We start from the raw sequence: 19151 nt of genomic DNA, 5'->3' as shown, positions 1-19151 counted from the left end.
ATGAAATGCAGTAAATTGAAGAGAAGCAGTAATCAAAGCCCAGAGCCCAAAGAAGGTAATCACACAGAGGCACATTATTTACTCTTTCAGCTTCTCTCATTGTGTTGTACTGTTTGAAGGGCACATCTACTGCAATCAGGGTGGAGCAGGCTTCAAGCTGTTCAACAGATGGTGTGATTGTAGAGACAAATGTAGTCTTCTGTTGCAATCTTTATGACTTTCAATAACAAGTCTTGTCTTCTGCAGCTGTCTGCAGCTACTCCCCCCCCCCCTTCACTAAAATGAATAAACCAATAAACCAGCCTTTTGAAAATATAATGTCTATATTTCTTTTTGCTTTTGAACTAAGGTGACTGTATTTTTTATAGGAATTTTACATCCTAGCCACTTATTTTTTGCTGAAGATAATTTCATCCAGGGAAAAAATCGAGGACATTTTGATATTTATGCTTCTCTTCTTAGACTTGAAAATACAACTTTCACAGTTATGTCAAGATGTAACAAAGAACTAATTCTTCTTTGTTATACTCTCTTTGATCAAGTGATAATTATTGATTCCAGAGAGAATATTATAAGCCTTTTTATTTAATTGACAAGTGCCATATCGTTACAGGTGTGTTTCTACTATTGATAAATCCAAATTGTTACCACATTAGCTGCCGTGTGTATCAACATCACGCTTTAACACCCTTTGTCAACCTGGTCAATGTACAACTACAGTAGCATTCACAACTGGACAAACTCAAACTGATATATATAGTCTAACAAACCAACAGGAGACAATATAATAATAATAATATATAGGATTACATCTTAATATTATTATTGATAAGTAGATTTAAAAAAAAAATTTTGGAGATGTCAGTTTGACCGCTTCCTGTTTAAGTCAGACCAGGTGTGAATAGAACTTTCACTAAAGAATCCATCAATATTTCAATTCTCTGCTCTCATAGTTTCGACTTAATGGTGTTGATACAAGCAAAGGTGGGGCAGGGGGCATAATGGAAAGACCACGTCTAAATATTTAGCTACAGAAGGATATTGACCTGCTTTTTGTGTCTTTAAGAAGGTTTAGACGCAAGACTCTCTCTTGTTTCACAATAGACCCTAAGAGTTGGTTTTCACTGTAAGTGCACTCTGCCCCAATACAAGCCAGTAGTGGATCACTTATGTGAGGATGCTGGGTGTGTTTCTCATTTAGTTACGAATGGACTTTAGTGAGAAGTCCACTTGTGAAACAGTCTAGGTGGTAGCATGGGCGTTTTGTAGTCCAAATGGGAAGACAAATAGAATGTATATTGAATTGGCACATATGGGTTCACCCTATTTGCATTCACCTTTTTTCACCATCTTTTCCTATTTTTTTAAAAAATAGCCAAATATAATTTTGTTGTAGAATTTTAAGTTCTGATTGCATTCAATTTATAAATCCTTATTATATATGTCAAACCACCCCGTCTAAACTTCACTCGCGCAAAAGTCAAAAGTCATGACATAATACAATATTAATTGGTTGCCTCCAGCTAAAACCAATATATAATTCATTTTGGTTATCAAAGTGAGAAATAAGTCAATTGGTTACGGAATTTATACGTGACTCTTTGCCCCCTGAAGGTAGTGGTCAAAGATTATGGTCAGAGAAGTGAGCTATTTCTTTTTAAACTTTTTACCACTGCTTTACATGGGTCAAGTAAAGTTGACTTAATTATGATCTTAGGGACTTTTGTCTAGCCACTAGGATTGCTGCATAATAATTGATTATTTGGCCATATATTTGATAATTTGCTAAAGTTGGATTGTTTTTGTTGTTATTGCTGTTATTGTTGGACTTTTGGCCTTGACTTGATTATGATGCAATTAGATATATGGATCAATTAAATTAATCAAGATATATATTCAAAAAGCCATAGTTTACTAGACCATGTTAATTTTTTCAAAATAAGGAATAAAACTTAATAAGGTGAAATATGTATTTCATGGGAAGAAAAAACGACAGTCTCTTTAGAAACGATAATAAAAATATATACTTTTTACACATAAACTAAATGATTTTATTTTAGGGTAAGCTTTTTGAATATGGGCCTAAGATGCTGTCAAAACTTAAGGGCTTGGTCAACATTAAGGCGTCATGATCCTTCCCTCTCTCCTCCGTGTCCAGTTCCAGTGTTTGCCTTTGGCTTAGCCACCATACAAAGGATGATATTCTTTTACGGCTTCTGTTTTTCAACAGAACTTTGTTTTTAAGCTTATTTTTAAACAAGAAGGCCTGTGGAAAATAGTGATTAGGAATGGTTTTCAGTTCAGTCAAATATCTAAATTCTGACTGAAGCAGATGTATTTTTAGGCACTGGATAAGAAATGAAGTGTAAGTGGGTGTGGTTGTTTGTTTCTGTCAGAAATCTTAATTTTGACTGATATGTTTTTAGGCTCTGGGTAAGAAATTTACATAGTTTTATCTAAAATTAGTCCATTTTTAAACTGATTAATTGTAACAAAGCATACAAATGTCTACAAAGAGAAGTGTTTTGAAATGTTCAGGCATTTACCTTAAACTGTGAAAGAGACTCGTTTTATTGATCCTAAGGTCTTTAAAAACATTTCCCCATAGTTGCGGCATTGAAAATTTGTACCTGGAGTCTGGGTAGAATTGATTGTCTTCTCGACACGTGGAGTGAACCAGAAGTTTCAATTGATGTTCCTGCATTATTGATGTAGCACACTTTTCCCCAGGCAGAAGGAAAGAAAGAAAAAAACATTGATCCCCTTGGTGCAATAACATAATCTGCCATCCTTATCACAGAGATACATTGTTGACAGATTATGTTGAAAATGTGGCAGGGGCGCTTAGAATGAAATAGAAAAACATTTGAGGCATGAGGACATATATTGCCTTAATATCCCCATGTTTTATTGATTAAGAGATTAAAACCATGAGAACTGTCGTATTGTACAGTAAACTAAATACGTTTATATGACAAAACCTTAGGCTTCATTTTCCAAGTGGTGATATTTTTGAAAAGAAGAAAAAGCTCATTGGAAGAGGTTACCAGATTTGCTTGCGTAATGCACCACACCAATTGTGAAATAATATCACAATCTGCTGCTGTGTTTTCTGTTTGTTGATAGCCCCATTAACAGAGGGTTGTCTATGGATAACAAGCCATATCAGGCTCTGATGGCCCAGTCGTGAAGTGAAGAAACGAAAGGAGCAGACACAGAAAGAAAGAAAGGCCAGAAGTCACCTGTATCAAACTGCGAAAAGAAAAAATAAAGTTCTGTGCTTGGTTTTCAAACAAGGAAAATAGATTCGACTACTACATGTTGCAAAAGGTCGTAGTCTGTGGATTTGCTTTAATTGACTACTTCATGCATCGTGCCGTGTTGTGTCGTGTGAGCATGTGAGACGCACTCAAGTTCAAGCACCGAAGCTCAACTTTGAGACTCCATATCAGGTTTTGCAGTATTTTGCTTGGAGTGGATGGATTCTCTTTATGTTGGGACTTGGCATAGACTAAAGAAATATCTTACTTATTCAGAGACTTATTTAGCACTAATAGCATTCTGAAGCAACAGAGCTGCTTGAGCCACGTGGGCAGGAACCTAGTTTTGAAGACAAAGCTAATGTATCCTTTTTTAATTTTTTTTTTCATTTGTCAAGGAAATCTCCGTTCAAATATGTGTTATATCCACTTGTAAACTGTGACTGCATTTGTGTGTTCGATGTGCGTGATTTTTCTTTTGAAAAATTTGCATTTGTCTGCATTGGTTGTGTTGACTCATCAGCTGTACGTTATTTTCTTTTGAAAAAAATTGCATTTGAATTTCAAATGAACAGATAAGGTTGATTTATTGATTTAAGATACACTTTAAATTTGTGCTACCAGGGAAAAAAGATTTTAAGAATTAAGATGTATTATACATTGATTTTTCTCCAAATTTACTTTTTGAACTGCTGATAATCATTTATCAGCAGCTCAAAGGTGGCCAGTTTTATACTGCTAGTAAGACCTTATTTTCAAAAGTACAGAAAATCCTGAGAAATAATCTGAAATTTATCAGTCAGTATGAACATTTTCAGTGACATTCATTTTTGCTAAAATAATTGAAACAGGCAAATGATTTTTGTGCTTAAAAAATTGTATGTTTGTTTTTAAAAAAAGTTTCAGATTTTACATGTCCATTAGCTTGAATGCAATGGTATTCTTACCCAGCTGTAAGTGAAACATTCTATAAGTATATCTTACTTGATTCCATTTTAGGTAGGTGTGTTTAGGAAATTGGAGATTGATGAAAAAAAAAAAACAAACAAATTTTAGAATTTTCGTCTACTTCCTAGGTGTGTTTAGAAAATTGGAGATTGATGGAAAAAAAAATTAAGAATTTTCTTCTACTTCCTTGAAAGAAGGTCTTTTTGTGGCTGAGATCTATAAGGTAACATGATCCCATAGTTTTTGCTCTAGGAATTATGATAAGTTAACAAAAAAAAGTTTCAGATTTAGGTTGACTGAAATAGCATAAGCATATGGCTACAATTGAATCTAAAAGCTAGGACATGTCCTTATTTTGTACTTTCAAAATGGTAAATTGGCAAATGAAAGGTCCTTGTCTAGCAAACAATTAAAACAGACTTAATATTTCTAGTAGGCTAACTTCGGCCCAATATACTGGGCTTCTCTCTTAGGCAGCAACAAGCCAACGGAGTAGTCTTATTTAAATAATTGATCAGTGTCTTAAGTCAATACGACTCCTTTATGCCCTGTTTAAGCTAAAGTCTGAGCGTTTTCACTGCACTGCCGTATATCACCAAGCACTTGTCAATACTTCAAAGCTCCAGTAATTATTGTAATATAGGACAAATACCATTAATTAATTGAAGGTAAACTATGAACAGGTGAGACTGGGAAAGAAGCGAACGTGTTGTCGTTAAGTTTAAGAAAGACCTTGCCCATGGGATAGGAAACTGTTTGAAAAAATGGTACACATTTTTCAGGTAGGTCACCTCAGACATTCAGGTACTATAGTAATTACATTTGGTCAGGATATTGTGTTATGTAACAGGATGTAGGTTAATCACTTGAAGTACATGCCATTAAAACTGCAATTTGAGTGACTGTTGATAAAAACAGTTGGTTTTTTAGTGTAAAGGAAGTGGAATGATGTTATTTGAGTAAATTTTTCATGGGTTCAGAAAACATTTACATAAAGTTGATACTCAAGACTGTTTGGTAGGTTAGATAAACAGTGGTAAATTACTAGACTGGTAGGTAATAAATTTAAATTAAAACTAGGTAGAAACTAGGCATTAAGATCAGGTACTCAACATTTTTAGGACACTAGTGTCTACAAAACAACTGCCCAAAAGCAGAAACAGTGGCCAGTACTTGGGAGTTAGTAGCTGACCGTATATTTACAAAATAAACTTAAGATATATACTAGACTAGCTTTGATATCTGTAATTTGGCATAACTTATTAGTTAATGTACCAGTATCATGACATATCAGTATAATTTACCTGTTAGGTATAGGTTACAAGTCTTAATTCAAAGCATTAAAACATCTTGACCCTAAGACCCATTAATTAAATACTAGTGACGGTTAAATATTATCTTAACATCATGAAAAAACAAATTTTGTCGGATCCCAGTTTTATGGACAGGCTAGGTCTTCAGGCAAGGCCCTGGGGGTGGTTGTTTTAGGGAATATGTATTGGAGATACAAAAATGTCTGTTGTGTTTATAGAATAAAGAATATGTATTCAGTTAGAGGTTGCTGTCTTTATGATCAAGTGTAGGCTGAAATTTTCAAAGGACAACTGAATAGGTTACTGAGCTATTGACCGTTTGTGTTTGTGTTCTTCGTAGTGGAGAGTTATCAGCAGTTAAAACTTGTAGCCACTGTTTGAAGATTAAGGTAGGTTTGATAATGTACTGCTAGCATTTTGATGAGAGATTTTAAACTTTTGTCAACTGGACTAAAAAACTAAAAAAAAAAAATATCCAGTTACTTGATTAACTTACAATAAATTCACTATTGTTCATTTTGTGATCAGAAAGTTGATTTATGTAGGTATTTATAAGATGTACAAGTTAGAGATATATACTTAGATAGATCTTCATAATAAACCTCTGCCAGGACTTTAAAAAAAGATTAAAGGGTTTAGAGAAGACATTGAGCCCTCATTACAAATTTAAACTTCACGCAAAACTGTTTTTGCTTCTTGTAGACTTAAGTACAATATTTGTTTTCCCTATTTTCCATCTAGCTTCTCAAACTATGATGGTACAATTTGATATGTCACGGTTCCCTACAATAAAACTAAGACACTGATATTGTTATATATCCACACCATAGTGTCTCCCCAAGCACTGGCACCTTTTCATTCTCAAGAGGCCATGCTTGAATGACAAAAGTGTGCTCTTGTCAACTCAATGGGGGACTTGGTAAAGAAAAGATGATATGGGAGAATGAAGCCGTGACGGTTTAGTTTTTTGTTCTCTAGCTAGGGTGTATGAGGTTAATATTAAACACTTAAGTAAAAATAGTTGTTGGAGTGTTTCTGGACTCAAAATGATTTCATGTATTTTTCTGTAGAATAAATATAAGTTTTAAGGTGAATATGATCCTTCGCTTGGATGATCTTACATCAGTTGACGAAGAGTTTTTTTTTTTCTTGAAATAACAGACAAGGCTTTTTGAGAAAACATTTTAAGAGGAAACACACTAGATATAGGGAGGGGATTTGTATGATAAGTTAGTCTATACATTTGCAAAGAAAAACTATACTTTTCCAAGACTTTGATACTATTTTTCATGATTTTTTTTAAAGATGGAATGATGTAATGTGCATTGAATGTATATTGAATGAGACCTGTTATTATAAGTAGGTTGAAAATTAAGACGCACACCTGTTCCAGAGTTGCCTTTTAACATTTTCCTTAGGTTTATGGAAATTGAATTTCAATTAAAAGCAAGTAGAAATGCATGTAATTTCTTTTTTACTTTGATTCTGAATGGGCATTTGGGCAGAAGAACGCCTGAGACATTTTGGGGACATGGTAATAATTTTTAGTTTGAACCATATAGATGTATCTAAAAGGTTGAAGAACAAGCAAACAAACAAAAAGTAAATGTAAATATCCATCAATCCCTTAGACTTGCTGCTCAAAAAAAAAAAAAAAAAAAAACATCCATAAAAGCAGATTCTGAAGTTATTTCATATTTTGTAACACAAAAAAAGGGGGAAAAAGAAAAGAAAAATCAGATACAGCCTTAAACTTCTATGAAATTCCTATCTGATTTCTCACTGATATCTCTCAATGTGTTTTAAACTGTAGGTCTATCGGGAAGATATGTTTTTGACACATGGTCAAAAAGGTAAACTCAGCACAGACTCACATGAAATTCTTATCTGGTTTCCCACCAAGATCCTCAATGTATTTTAAACTGTTGGTCTATTAGGGGGATTTATTTACCAAGCCACAGAGATCAAATATAATGAATACAGCACACTGTTGATATCCCGCAGCAATTTGCTCTATGTATTCATAACACTGAAGTCTTACCGTACGTGATTGCGAATTTTATGAGCCAGAAAGGACGCTTAAGGATAAAAACAAACAAGACGGGTACCCCTGGCCAAGGTAGGGTTTTGTTTATTGGGGAGTTGAAATTTGATGGCAGGCGTTACCAGTAGGGATAGATTTTGCTTCAGACTGATTTTGATCTGTTGGTAGAAGGTTAAGTACTAAGAATATAAGTTATCTCTTTTTGTGGTTGTCAAGGGGTTTGTTTGATTCATGAATCTGCTGTCACTGAATGATCACTGACTGTGCAGATGCAATGTGTTATGTATCCTGAAAAATTGATCTAATACGATTTCTTTAAATTATAAAAAAGTGGCATGAAAATTTTAGTTTGTCTATTAGCATTAGGTATTTATTTTTTTATCATGAATTGAAATATTTAAGGTACAAAATATTTAAGCACAGAGATGTATAAAACCTGGGCCCAGTTTTATAAAGGACGTTTAGCACTAACCAGTGTTTAACTCTAACCAGACCTAAATAGTCTGTTAGTAAACTGACCTTTAAATAATTATTTAATCCAGTAAAACACTGGCCAGTTAACTAATTGGCTGTTTTCTGTTAAAAGACTGTATATAAAACACAATTTAACCATCTTTTAGTTAATGGGTGTTAGGGGAATTTATCCACTGGTTAGGCTTATCCACTGGTTAGTGCTAAACGTCCTTTATAAAACTGGGCCCTGGTTGTTACAAAATTCTTATGGGTAAAAGTTTGATTATTTCAAAAATTAAGGGGAAAAAAGCCCTTTGTTTGGTGTGACAAATCTGTTTTGGAATGTTGACAGCAAAAGTCCTTTTTTGAAAACTAAATACAGTTCAAAATAGGACCACACAATTCACAACTCGAACTATTGATTTGTACTAACAGTTCCAAATTAGTTAGCCAGATGAATGGCACTGCATCCCAGATGAAGTACACCTAATAGCCAATTCAGAGAGCACTTAAAGACCAAGAATTTCAAATTAAAACTTATTGATGGAAACATGTGCTTGAATACATTAGCAATGTGTTGACTTATAAAGAGAATATTGACATTAACCCTTCTTGGCCCATCATCATGCTTGGTTTCATGTATATAGGCTATAATGCCAGTTGATTTTTGGAAAGGGATGGTTTGTAAAGGGTTAGTGTAATAGGTGCAGAGTGATGAAACTCCTCTCAAATAATCCACCGGGTGAATAAATCTCTGCCGTTTTGCTGGGTACACATGGAACGTAATTGTTAGCAGGGGCCAGGGAGAGAAAAATGACATATTATCCCAAGCTACCTCATAGATTTAAATACTCCAAGATAATGTTTTTAGCTTTCCGCATTTCACGAGTTGAGATAACTGACAGCGAGACGCGAAAGCTGTTATGATTTGTTAATCTGTGGGTCCACTGGATTAGGCATGCCTGGGGACTTCTGAGGAGAAACGTTACCTGGTTTGCAGGCTGAGTTTCTGAAGAGAAATGTGAAAGAAGTGGCTTTATACGTGTAAAGGATTCTTGGGGATATTAACTGTCAATTTTAATGAAAAACTCACCATTCAGACCTAATCTGTGAATGTTGGGGATTTATCAGGTGCTGAGGGCAGGTGCCCCAAAACTTACGTGACTGAGAGTTATTTACTAGAAAGGAAGGTGGAAAAATTGTTGTTTTTGTGCTGCTTATCCAAGAAACAGCATTTGAGTGATGTGTCTTCCTGTCTTTTACCATTAAACTGTTAATACGTGCTGACGTGACTTTGACAACACTAACAATACCACACTGATGTGTAGAGTGCCCGACCTGATGCAACAAATGGCATTTTTTTCCCTATAAAACTTTGACCTTAATTTGATTGAAAGTGTCCTATTGATTGGACTTGAACTGGCAGCAGATCACAAGTAGTTGTTACAGTTACCAGAATGGCAGTGGGAGTTTCAGTCTAGTTCATAAAAGATATTTGCAGGATATGATGCATCCTGGATACAGTATTAACAGGAACGGAATACCTTTACCTGACAGCGTATTAGAGTCAATGCTTGTGAATCTTATTCATCATTGTTCAGCAGCTTAAAGGCTTAAGATAAAATTCATCCAATAGTCTAATAGTTAATGTACCTGTTATTTCCTTAACTTGGGCATTTACAGCTGTAAAGATACATGTTTGTGCTGTGAAAGAAGATTTGGAAGTCCTTAGTTGCTGGACTGAAGAAATTATTCAGAAGTCAGAGTCACAGGAATTTGTCTGCAACTATCAGTGTTGCAGGGAGTTGGCTACAGCACGTCTGTGTTTGTGGGTTTTTTTTTTTTTTTCAAGAGAGAGCTATCAGAATTTGTCATCAATAACCAGTGTGACAGTGATTGGAAAGTGCCTACAGCTGTCAATTCACAGTTCATCATCATAAATAATATCAGTGAATCATCTTAATTGTCATCTTAGTCCAGATGTAAAGCCAGTTTTTCACTGACTATCACACACCTGCACTAAAAGTACAGCTGACAGTAGCCATTGACTGCCTTATTCCACCATCCACTCATCGTCGTCAACGCCACCACCCACCCTGTAACATCATAATTAAACTTTCTCATTGGGTGTGACATGCACGTCTTACCTGCTGGCTGTCACCAGGTGCCAAAGTTGACAACTTTATCACAGTCCACCTGAGGACACGTAAGTGTCAGACTGTCTCTGGGACACCACTCTCAACGACAAACTTTCCATGTGTTTTGGCATATCTGACACTGGGTGCTGCTAAGATAACAGACAGCATATGTGGACTGAGGCTATTACACCTGTGTTGACGCTCAAATCATATATTTTACCTGGAGCTAATCTCTGGAAATTTTATTGGAAATATGTTGATGTTTAGAGGAAAGTTGTCTGGGTGTTGATTGTACATGTTGATGCATATGTCATGGCATGCATTTTTTTTTTTTACCTTTGATTGAAGAATTGAAACAGAATATTTTAGAAAAATATTTGAAAGTCACTTAGTGGATAATACCAGTACTTTTAGGTTCATGTGTCATTAGATTAACGCATTTCTCTTTTTTGATTAAGCAGTTAAGACCAATGTCATCACCTATTCAAAAATCCAAAAGCACATTTTCTGCTTATGGTTTCCCACCAACATTGTTGATTATGTTGTCACTGTGACTGATGACAAATGTCACCAAAATCAAGTTGTCACCAGAACTGATTTGATCGCAATTTTCAAAAAGATTGATGCTGACAAGTTACAAGCCTGAACCGAAAGGGGATATGTTTGTTCTTTGTATTTTGCAAATCAAACCACTATGTAATCTGTAACAATTGATCCAAGTTTGGTTTTACAATTGACCATATAACTGGAGTTCTTCCTTTGACTTTTCTGTTTTGAACAGCATTGCATTGATTCGTGATTCTAGACTGCTGCAGCTCTTATTCCATTTCATTTACCATTTGTGAAGACTTTTTTTGCTGGTTGTAAGATTATCATGAAACTTGATAATTTGATTAGAAATCCATGTAGTATCTAGTGACTTGATGTGCTTTGCATAAGCTGAGAAAAATAGGAATATTGGCTGCATGCTGAATTAAAAGCTGTAGTGAAATCTTCCAGTCACTATATACCAAATCTAAAGTTGGAGTGAAATCTCTCCATTGCTTCATTGTATAAAATTGTAATGAGCACCTACTTATATAACTTCTAGTGAATTGCTCCATCTTGGTTAACAGACTGTATTGTTTATAATTTAATGTATGTGGTATCATTGTTAATAATTGGTACAATGGATGAAAAGACTGATCCAACTTGTAGAATTGGGAGGAAGAAAAAACAGGCTGAGGATTTGAAAGTGACAACAAAGAAAAAGACTGGAGTTGAGGGGGCAGTGGGAAAAGAGAAATATAGCATGGAGAAAAACAGTGTAACAGATAGGGATGTTGCCATGACAGATAGGGATGTTGCCAGGAGAGACAGGGATGTTGCCATGACAAGCAGAAGTGAAATGAGAACTAAAGATGGCGCCTGTCACAGTAGTTCTGACAGGACAAGGAGTATCCTTGTTCCTTACATGCAGAAAATCAATAACACTGAAATATGCCGTTTGCATGTGACACACCTGTATGTGACATCTGCGTCCTTGCGACGGAGAAAACATCACGATGACTCTAATATTTCCCAAAATGCAGAGCCATCATCGCAGGATGATTTATCTGGGAACGAGTCTGAACATTTGACGAGAACTGCCCCTGCACAAGATCATTTAGCATTAACGCAGGCAGTAGGTTCCTCAGGATCTGTAGAGGATAATACAAGTATTTCTGTTTCAAGGAAAAATGAAAGGGAAAAGGGTGGTGACTTTCTGAAGTCTGCTCCATCATCTTCTGCTTCAAGAAGAACTGAAAGGAAAAAGGAAGATGAAATGCCATCAAAGCGCTATCTGCTAAATGAAAAGCTATATGATAAAAACTTAGATTCTGCTACAAATATGCCAAAGGGTTTTCCTTATTAAGGGAAAATGTGAGCATTATAGATTACATATGTCCTAACTATAAAGTAAATCATTTAAATAATCAGATTTAATTTATGATAATCATTATCATGGTATTCTTGTAATAAAAAGGAAAGATACAAATATGAAGGAAGTAATCAATAATTATAATTTGATCTTAAACTTAATGTTAAACATTGACCAGTCAGGTTAAGTGTATAGAAACAAAACTGAGATTAAATCTGTACTGTAAAGACATTTTGAGTGTTTTTAATTGCTACACCATTTCTAAATAACAATGTCTGTGTGCTCAAATCTAGATCAAATTGCACCAGATGTGATTAGTTTCTTCCCTCCTGAAGAATGCCCTCTAACTTCTAGACTTGGGCCAGAAATAATCTTATTGATAACATCAGAAGATCAGGTAAAGTGGAGTAGCATTTCTCAGATCTACCTATTGGGGGAATATTTTTCCTGGAATCTGTTTTTCTGATCAGGTCAGTGAAATTTTTATCAGTTTTCTGTATTAAATTACTTAATTTTCTTTTGATCCCATTTCAGTTCATCTCAGGATCAATATGGATAGACACCTGGTTCTATTAACTTCCCTTTAATCCTATTTTAATTCAATACAGCATGGCTTGACACCTCCGTATTTGAAAATAGCCAAAGTACCAGTGGCAGTAGGAATGTACTAATGGTACTAGATAATCAGATTGCTGGTGAATAAAAGCTGCAAATAATAATTGAGTCATAAGATATTACTGGGGGAGGAGTTATGAGATTGGGGGAGACATGCTGGTAGTATTTAGATGAGTTACGGATCATATGAAACAGATTCATTGGGTCTGTTCACACCTGTGGCCAAATTACATCTGATACAACATATCTATTCAAACCTGTGGTATTATACACCAGAAGATACAAGGTTGATTGATGTTGAATTTTACTATCTGAGACCTGTCTTCTTACATAAAATGGACACTTATTTACTTCAGACGGTGCTGATTCAGGTTAGTCGATATCTGTGCTAAGTTAGGGCTGATGTAAACAGGACTTGTTTCATAATATCAGGACTCAGTTTTCAAAGGTATCTAGTGAGCCTATTTTCCAGTGGATACCCTTTGCTTTGTTGTTTGTAATGTGAGGCACTTCTCAAAAACACAAGGGACCTGGCCACAACAAGGCTTTTGTACAAGTGCAGGTACTTATGTTGTCATTATAACTTAAAGGTAAAAACTGAGTCGATTGAAGTCTGTTAATGGATTGACAGTAATCTGGATATGATGAGAAGAAATGAAGATATATCTACAACCTAGTATGAAGCCTGCTATTAACATTGAACATACAACTCAGCAAAGAAATGCATCGACATAGCCATGTTACTACATTTTGTATAATGGTACGTTGAAATGTGTTTTGTATTTTTATGCGCAATTTGCAGGACTTCTCCGAGGCAAACTGCCCACCATGAATGAAGGAATAACATAGCACTTGATCTGATCACTGACTAGATGGATATACCCAGTATATCCATGCACTTCTACTAACATGTACTAAACCGGATAAGTACCACAGAGTATCCGGTTATCCAGTCATGGCGGTGGGTATCCAGACAAGAGAATGGTACCGCACCTTCTTCAAATACTCTGAGGAGCTCGAGAGATTTCTGACAAAATTTAAACGCCCTCCTCCTGATTTTAAGTACTGGCCTTACGGACCTTACTGGCCTCATAACTATAAGAATGTGGTGTTAGAGACACCGCGGCACATTAGGACACCACCGCCATTTGAGGAACCGCTGTGGACTGAGTTGGAATATGATGGTAAGTGATACTGTGGGTGAACGGTGGGGGATACTGGGTTGGTTGGGGATTGGAATTGAGAGCACCTGTATCATTAAGAGAGAAATAGCAAACTTGCTGTTAAAGTTTTGGGAAAGTAACATGCGTTGGTTGTAGCTTCGGGAGGGTTATTGGTATTATTTTGCTGTGACTATTAATTAACAAAATGAAAAATTAATATAATTCTTTGTGTTACAGTATTATTACAATTAATCTGCATCGATTTTTCATTATTTTCAGTTTCCATTTCCATGCTTTATTGATATACATTTCATGTTCTTTTCAGATGATAGCTTGCAGTTTTTTTCTAAATTAGCTTATGAAAACCATATTTCTGTTATTTTATGTTCTTGTCTACTAATATGTATTTCATACTTATGTTATTGTCAGATTATAATAGTTTAGCAATCAAAATAGAAAAAATCCCTTCATTTGTAACTGAAACATTCTCTTTGCATTTCCCATTGATTTTAATTGTATAATTCAATTTAAAAATATATATATATATATATATATATATATATATATATATATATATATATATATATATATATATATATATATGAAAATGTTTATTTGAGTACATATAGATTATTAGTTATAATACATGATAAAAAATATAAGTGCCAATGTGTAAAAAAAATAAATTAATAAAAGAATTCTTTTCCAGTCCCAGCCAACAAATCCGTAGACACTCAGCAAACTCCGTACACAGGGAACTGGAGGGGGATACAGATCGTGTTTGACTCCGAGAAGAGTGCACGTGATTATGCACAGCCCCGCGTGCCAGAGGGGTGTTGTCCTAGTCTCACATTTGAGTCTCGATTTGAGTGTGGTAACCTACGCCAGGCCAGGAGAGTGTAAGTCATGTGACAGTCATGAGACTGTTGTATATTCCTCATGTACCAGTTTTCTGCTGTGAACTGTGATGTTTCCTTATTGTTCTTTAATACTTATTTTATAATATGCTTTGTAAAGTGGTTATTGGTAAGGAAATTTTTTAAGCATACATGTAGCTTAGTACATAAATTATGTGGAAGTGCATCCTTTTTTTGTGTGTGTTTTTTTATTACTTAAATGGTTAGTATGATAGTCAAATACCAACTTGATATTTCAGTGGCCAGTTTGAATATGAATTGGTGCTGAAGACAGATCTGTACACCAAGCGGCACACCCAGTGGTACTACTTCAGGGTGAAGAGTATGGTGCCAGGAGTAGTGTATAAACTGAGGATAGCCAACCTGTTGAAGAGAGACAGTTTATATAATCATGGTAAGTGGGGGGGGGGGGGGGGGGGGGGGGGAGGTAATGTGTATTACTATATAAGGTATACTGTATAATGTGACTTGGGAGAAAGAGGCACTACTTCATTGGGGAAATATTGTATGGTTGTGGTGTTTGTGTACATGGATGTTTGGCAGGGGTACAGGGGGGGGTTGGGGGTTCAAGTTGAGGATAACCAACCTGTGGAAGAGGTATATAATAATGTATAATCCTGGTGAGTTGTTTGGAAGTAAATTTTATTTAATAATTCAGCAGACAATATACCTGTCATACAGAAAATAGATGAATATATTATGTATATATTATTTATTCAATTTATTCAATTATTTTGAATTATGTTTTAGGTATGCGTCCATTGTTGTACTCAGAGACCAAGGCAGCATCAGAAGGTATAGGTTGGTACAGGACAGGACACAATATCAGGTACACAACAGAGCTTTTAGCTACGGTAAAAACTTGAGAAGATTTGACTTAAAGCGTTTTATCCTATTTAAAATTGTTATGAATACTTTAACTTTCAACTTAGACTTCTTCAGCCCACTGGTCGCGCAGATTAGCATGGACTATCAACATGTCTCACTGATCCTAAGAATGACTAGTTCGTGCCTTTAAAATACCAAAGTTTTACTGATCTGACACTAAATCTGCACTTCAGTTTATTTGTACTGATGATAAGCATTGCAAGCTGTGTAGGTTTTCATGACAACATATGCTTTTACTTAATATGTTTTCTTTTTTCATCCAGTTACTACAGAAATGATAAACATGTCCAGTGTCCACTACTGCACAGAGAACTCATTTACTATGAACTGGAGTTTGAGATTGTGAGTAATGTACAAATAACTCGGCTCGCTCTGTTATAGTAAATCATAGCCGTATGCTAAATATATTCTAATTTGGCTTCAAAACATTTTTTGATAAATTTATCATTGATCTACCTTAAAATCTAATTTGTCTAAAACCATAAGGCTATTCAGTTTTTAAAAATCACAATTTTTATCTTTATATTTTTAAATATGATGTCCGTATCATAACAAATCCTGGAAATTTCTTAAAGTTTAAGGAGGAACAATGACTGCATGGGCAGGTAGTTAAGCCTATAAAAGTAATAAGGGTAGAGAGGAAGTGGGGTATTTGATAAAATAATATATTTATTTCGTAATTTTAAGTTTTTATAATTATTAATAGAATTTTCTTCGTTAATTTCAGGAATTTCCTCATGGAGAAGACACATGCTATCTTGCCCACTGTTATCCATATACCTTCACAGATCTGAAGGATGACCTTGACCTACTCATATCTGACCCTGAGAGGTCAAGGGTCGTCAAACGAGAAGTCATGTGTGAGACGAGGGCTGGGAACAGTTGCTTTTTACTCACTGTCACTAACTTTGGTAAGTGGTTGCCATTAACTGCATCTTAAAATGCTGGCACCAAATTTTTCAAGCCAGGCTTCTTTTTGTCATAAATTCCAAAATATGTTTAGAAATAAGTGAATACTGATTTTAAAAAAAGAAGAAGAATGATAAAATAAGGAAGAAAAAATTGATTTGTTTCAAATATTTTGGTTTGATTAGCCACAAATAAGATAGGATTTTTTTTTTTATGATGATGAGATTTGTTTTTGTATCAGATAAAGATGACTTTGAGAAGAAAGCAGTGATCGTCACTGCCAGGGTTCACCCTGGGGAGTCCAATGCCAGCTGGATGATGAAGGGGGTGATAGATTTTATCACCAGCTCAAACTCTGTTGCCAAAGTAAGTGGTGTGGATTGCAGAATTAAAATTACAAGAGGTTTATTCTTTTCTGGTGATTATAGAACTGACTTAGCACCTTTGGAACATTTTGGCATAATGATGCCAAATCTTTTCTTTTTTTAATATATTTTAATTATATACATTCTCAAAGTGTTGTATGTTTAAGATCAAAATGATTTTTATGTTAATTAAAATATTATATTGTGTTTGATGATAACATTTAAATTTTTTATTTTCAGCAACTTCGAAACAAATTTATTTTCAAAATTGTGCCAATGCTCAACATAGACGGAGTGATAGTAGGAAACTATAGGTGCTCTCTAGGAGCTAGAGATCTGAATCGTAACTACCGCCACCCGCGTCGCGAGAGCTTCCCCACAGTATGGCATACCAAGGCCATGATGGCAGAGGTCGCCCTCAAAAATGAGGTAATTCCTGATTAATTGGGAGTTTAATAGTTAAAAGACTAGTTGAATTTATTGTCTCTTCAATGGAGCTTTCAAAATTGGACGGAAGTTTAAAGTTCCCAAGCTGAATATAGGAATGAAATAGATTGTTATAATAATATATGAACTGTAGCACTTAAATTCTTTGCTTTCAGATTCCTATATACTGTGATATACATGGACACAGTCGGAAGTCCAATGAACTGTTAGTATTACTAATCAAATCTCTGCTTTCAGATTCTTATATACTGTGATTTACATGGACACAGTCGGAAGTCTAATGTGTTCATGTACGGCTGTAGCAATCCAGAAAATGCAGCTAACATGAAAGCATTCCTTCAGGAGAGGATGCTGCCATGGCTCATGTCTAATAAGGTATGTAAGTTTTTAATCCCAAACAAAATGCTGCTCCCATGCCTTGAGAGAATTTGTTTGATGCTCATCTACCTGGTCTTTTGTTAAAAAAGGTGTGTTTTGTTAAAGAGTACTATATAGGAAAAACTTGTTTAGTAAAGAGTACACTCTCTAATTGAGAAATATTTATTCAGCATTAGCCCCCTTGTATTTATATATATATATATATATATATATATATATATATATATATATATATATATTTATTTATATTGATTTTTTTTTTATTGAATTAATCATAAGTTGTTTTGAATTCCATTCTTGCCAGGCTTCAGGAAAATTTTTCTTCAACTCGTGCAAGTTTCACATTCGTCGCTGCAAGGAGGCCACAGGACGTGTGGTGATGTACAGGCAATACAGCATATCCAATAGCTTCACCATGGAAGCCACTTTCTCAGGGACTGCCATTACTCAGTGAGTAGAACATAAGAGCACTTCAGTGAGTAGAACAAAACAGCATTCATAATGTCTTAGAGATCCACCTTTGGCGGTATTTTGAGAGGTCCTCCCATACGATATGGTGTAAGATATCCAGTAGCTTCACCATAGAGGCCTTCTCAGGCTACAGAGACTGCCAATTTAAACTTGAGGCTGAGATTTAATCCATTTTATGGTGTGTGTGTGTGGAGACAGAGACCGCATTCACATCGAGTTGAGCCATGGCTCTACAAAGCCACGAACTAAATATGGCGGACGTACATGAAAGGAAAACCGCCTAATCTTTTAGTCTCTCCACCTCTCACACGCCTCCCCATGCGTCATCCCTGCGGGGTACAGTCATTAAATCTCGGCTCCATTGGGATGACACATCGGGAGGTGTGTGAGAGGCGGAGAGACTATTAAAAGATTAGGCGGTTTTCCTTTCATGTACGTCCGCCATATTTAGTTTGTGGCTTTGTAGAGCCATGGCTCAACTCGATGTGAATGCGGTCAGAGAGACCATCAGGGGATTAGGACAGCTTGCTTTTTAATCAGGTTGGCCATATTTAGTCACTGGATCAGTTAGTCCGCAGATCACCTGTTCTGAATGCATTGTAAGACCACACTTTTCATCTCATTAACCAATTCCTGTGAAATATATCTTTCAGTCACAATCCGCGGCACTTCGACCAGTCTGACTTCATGGAGATGGGGGACGTTTTCTGTCAGGTGGTTCTGGAGTATGAACAACTACAGCAAAATAAGAGGTACTGTATGGGGGTTTGATTGCTAATACTCTTTATGTGTAAAATTATAGCTAAGAGAGGTTCTCAGTCTGGAGTATGAATAACTACAGCAAAATAAGAGGTACTGTATGGGGATTTGATTGCTTACTCTTTATGTGTAAAATAGTTAAGAGAGGTTCTGGAGTATGAATAACTACAACAAAATCAGAGA

General features: G+C 35.4%; 1 protein-coding gene across 17 annotated transcripts in view; it reads left to right on the top strand.

Moving 5' to 3' along the window:
• LOC106166351 (uncharacterized) overlaps positions 1 to 19151 on the top strand; it is a 135287-nt gene that overhangs the window by 99223 nt on the left and 16913 nt on the right. For 16 of the 17 annotated variants that reach the window (XM_087018724.1, XM_087018719.1, XM_087018717.1 and 13 more), the window contains 10 exons: positions 14544 to 14733; positions 14991 to 15145; positions 15502 to 15580; positions 15903 to 15981; positions 16367 to 16550; positions 16790 to 16914; positions 17154 to 17342; positions 17598 to 17735; positions 18043 to 18188; positions 18863 to 18961. In XM_087018724.1, coding sequence (XP_086874850.1) covers positions 14544 to 14733; positions 14991 to 15145; positions 15502 to 15580; positions 15903 to 15981; positions 16367 to 16550; positions 16790 to 16914; positions 17154 to 17342; positions 17598 to 17735; positions 18043 to 18188; positions 18863 to 18961 — 1384 coding nt within the window. Of the gene's footprint in view, positions 1 to 4491; positions 4991 to 13473; positions 13856 to 14543; positions 14734 to 14990; positions 15146 to 15501; positions 15581 to 15902; positions 15982 to 16366; positions 16551 to 16789; positions 16915 to 17153; positions 17343 to 17597; positions 17736 to 18042; positions 18189 to 18862; positions 18962 to 19151 lie in introns of those variants that run through there. The other variant, XM_087018730.1, reaches the window with a different exon arrangement.

This window comes from Lingula anatina, chromosome 8, assembly GCF_051362555.1.
Source record: "Lingula anatina isolate TDL-2025a chromosome 8, LinAna3.0, whole genome shotgun sequence".
In the NCBI taxonomy this organism is placed as follows: domain Eukaryota; kingdom Metazoa; phylum Brachiopoda; class Lingulata; order Lingulida; family Lingulidae; genus Lingula; species Lingula anatina.
This window is presented reverse-complemented; position numbering and strand designations above follow the sequence as displayed.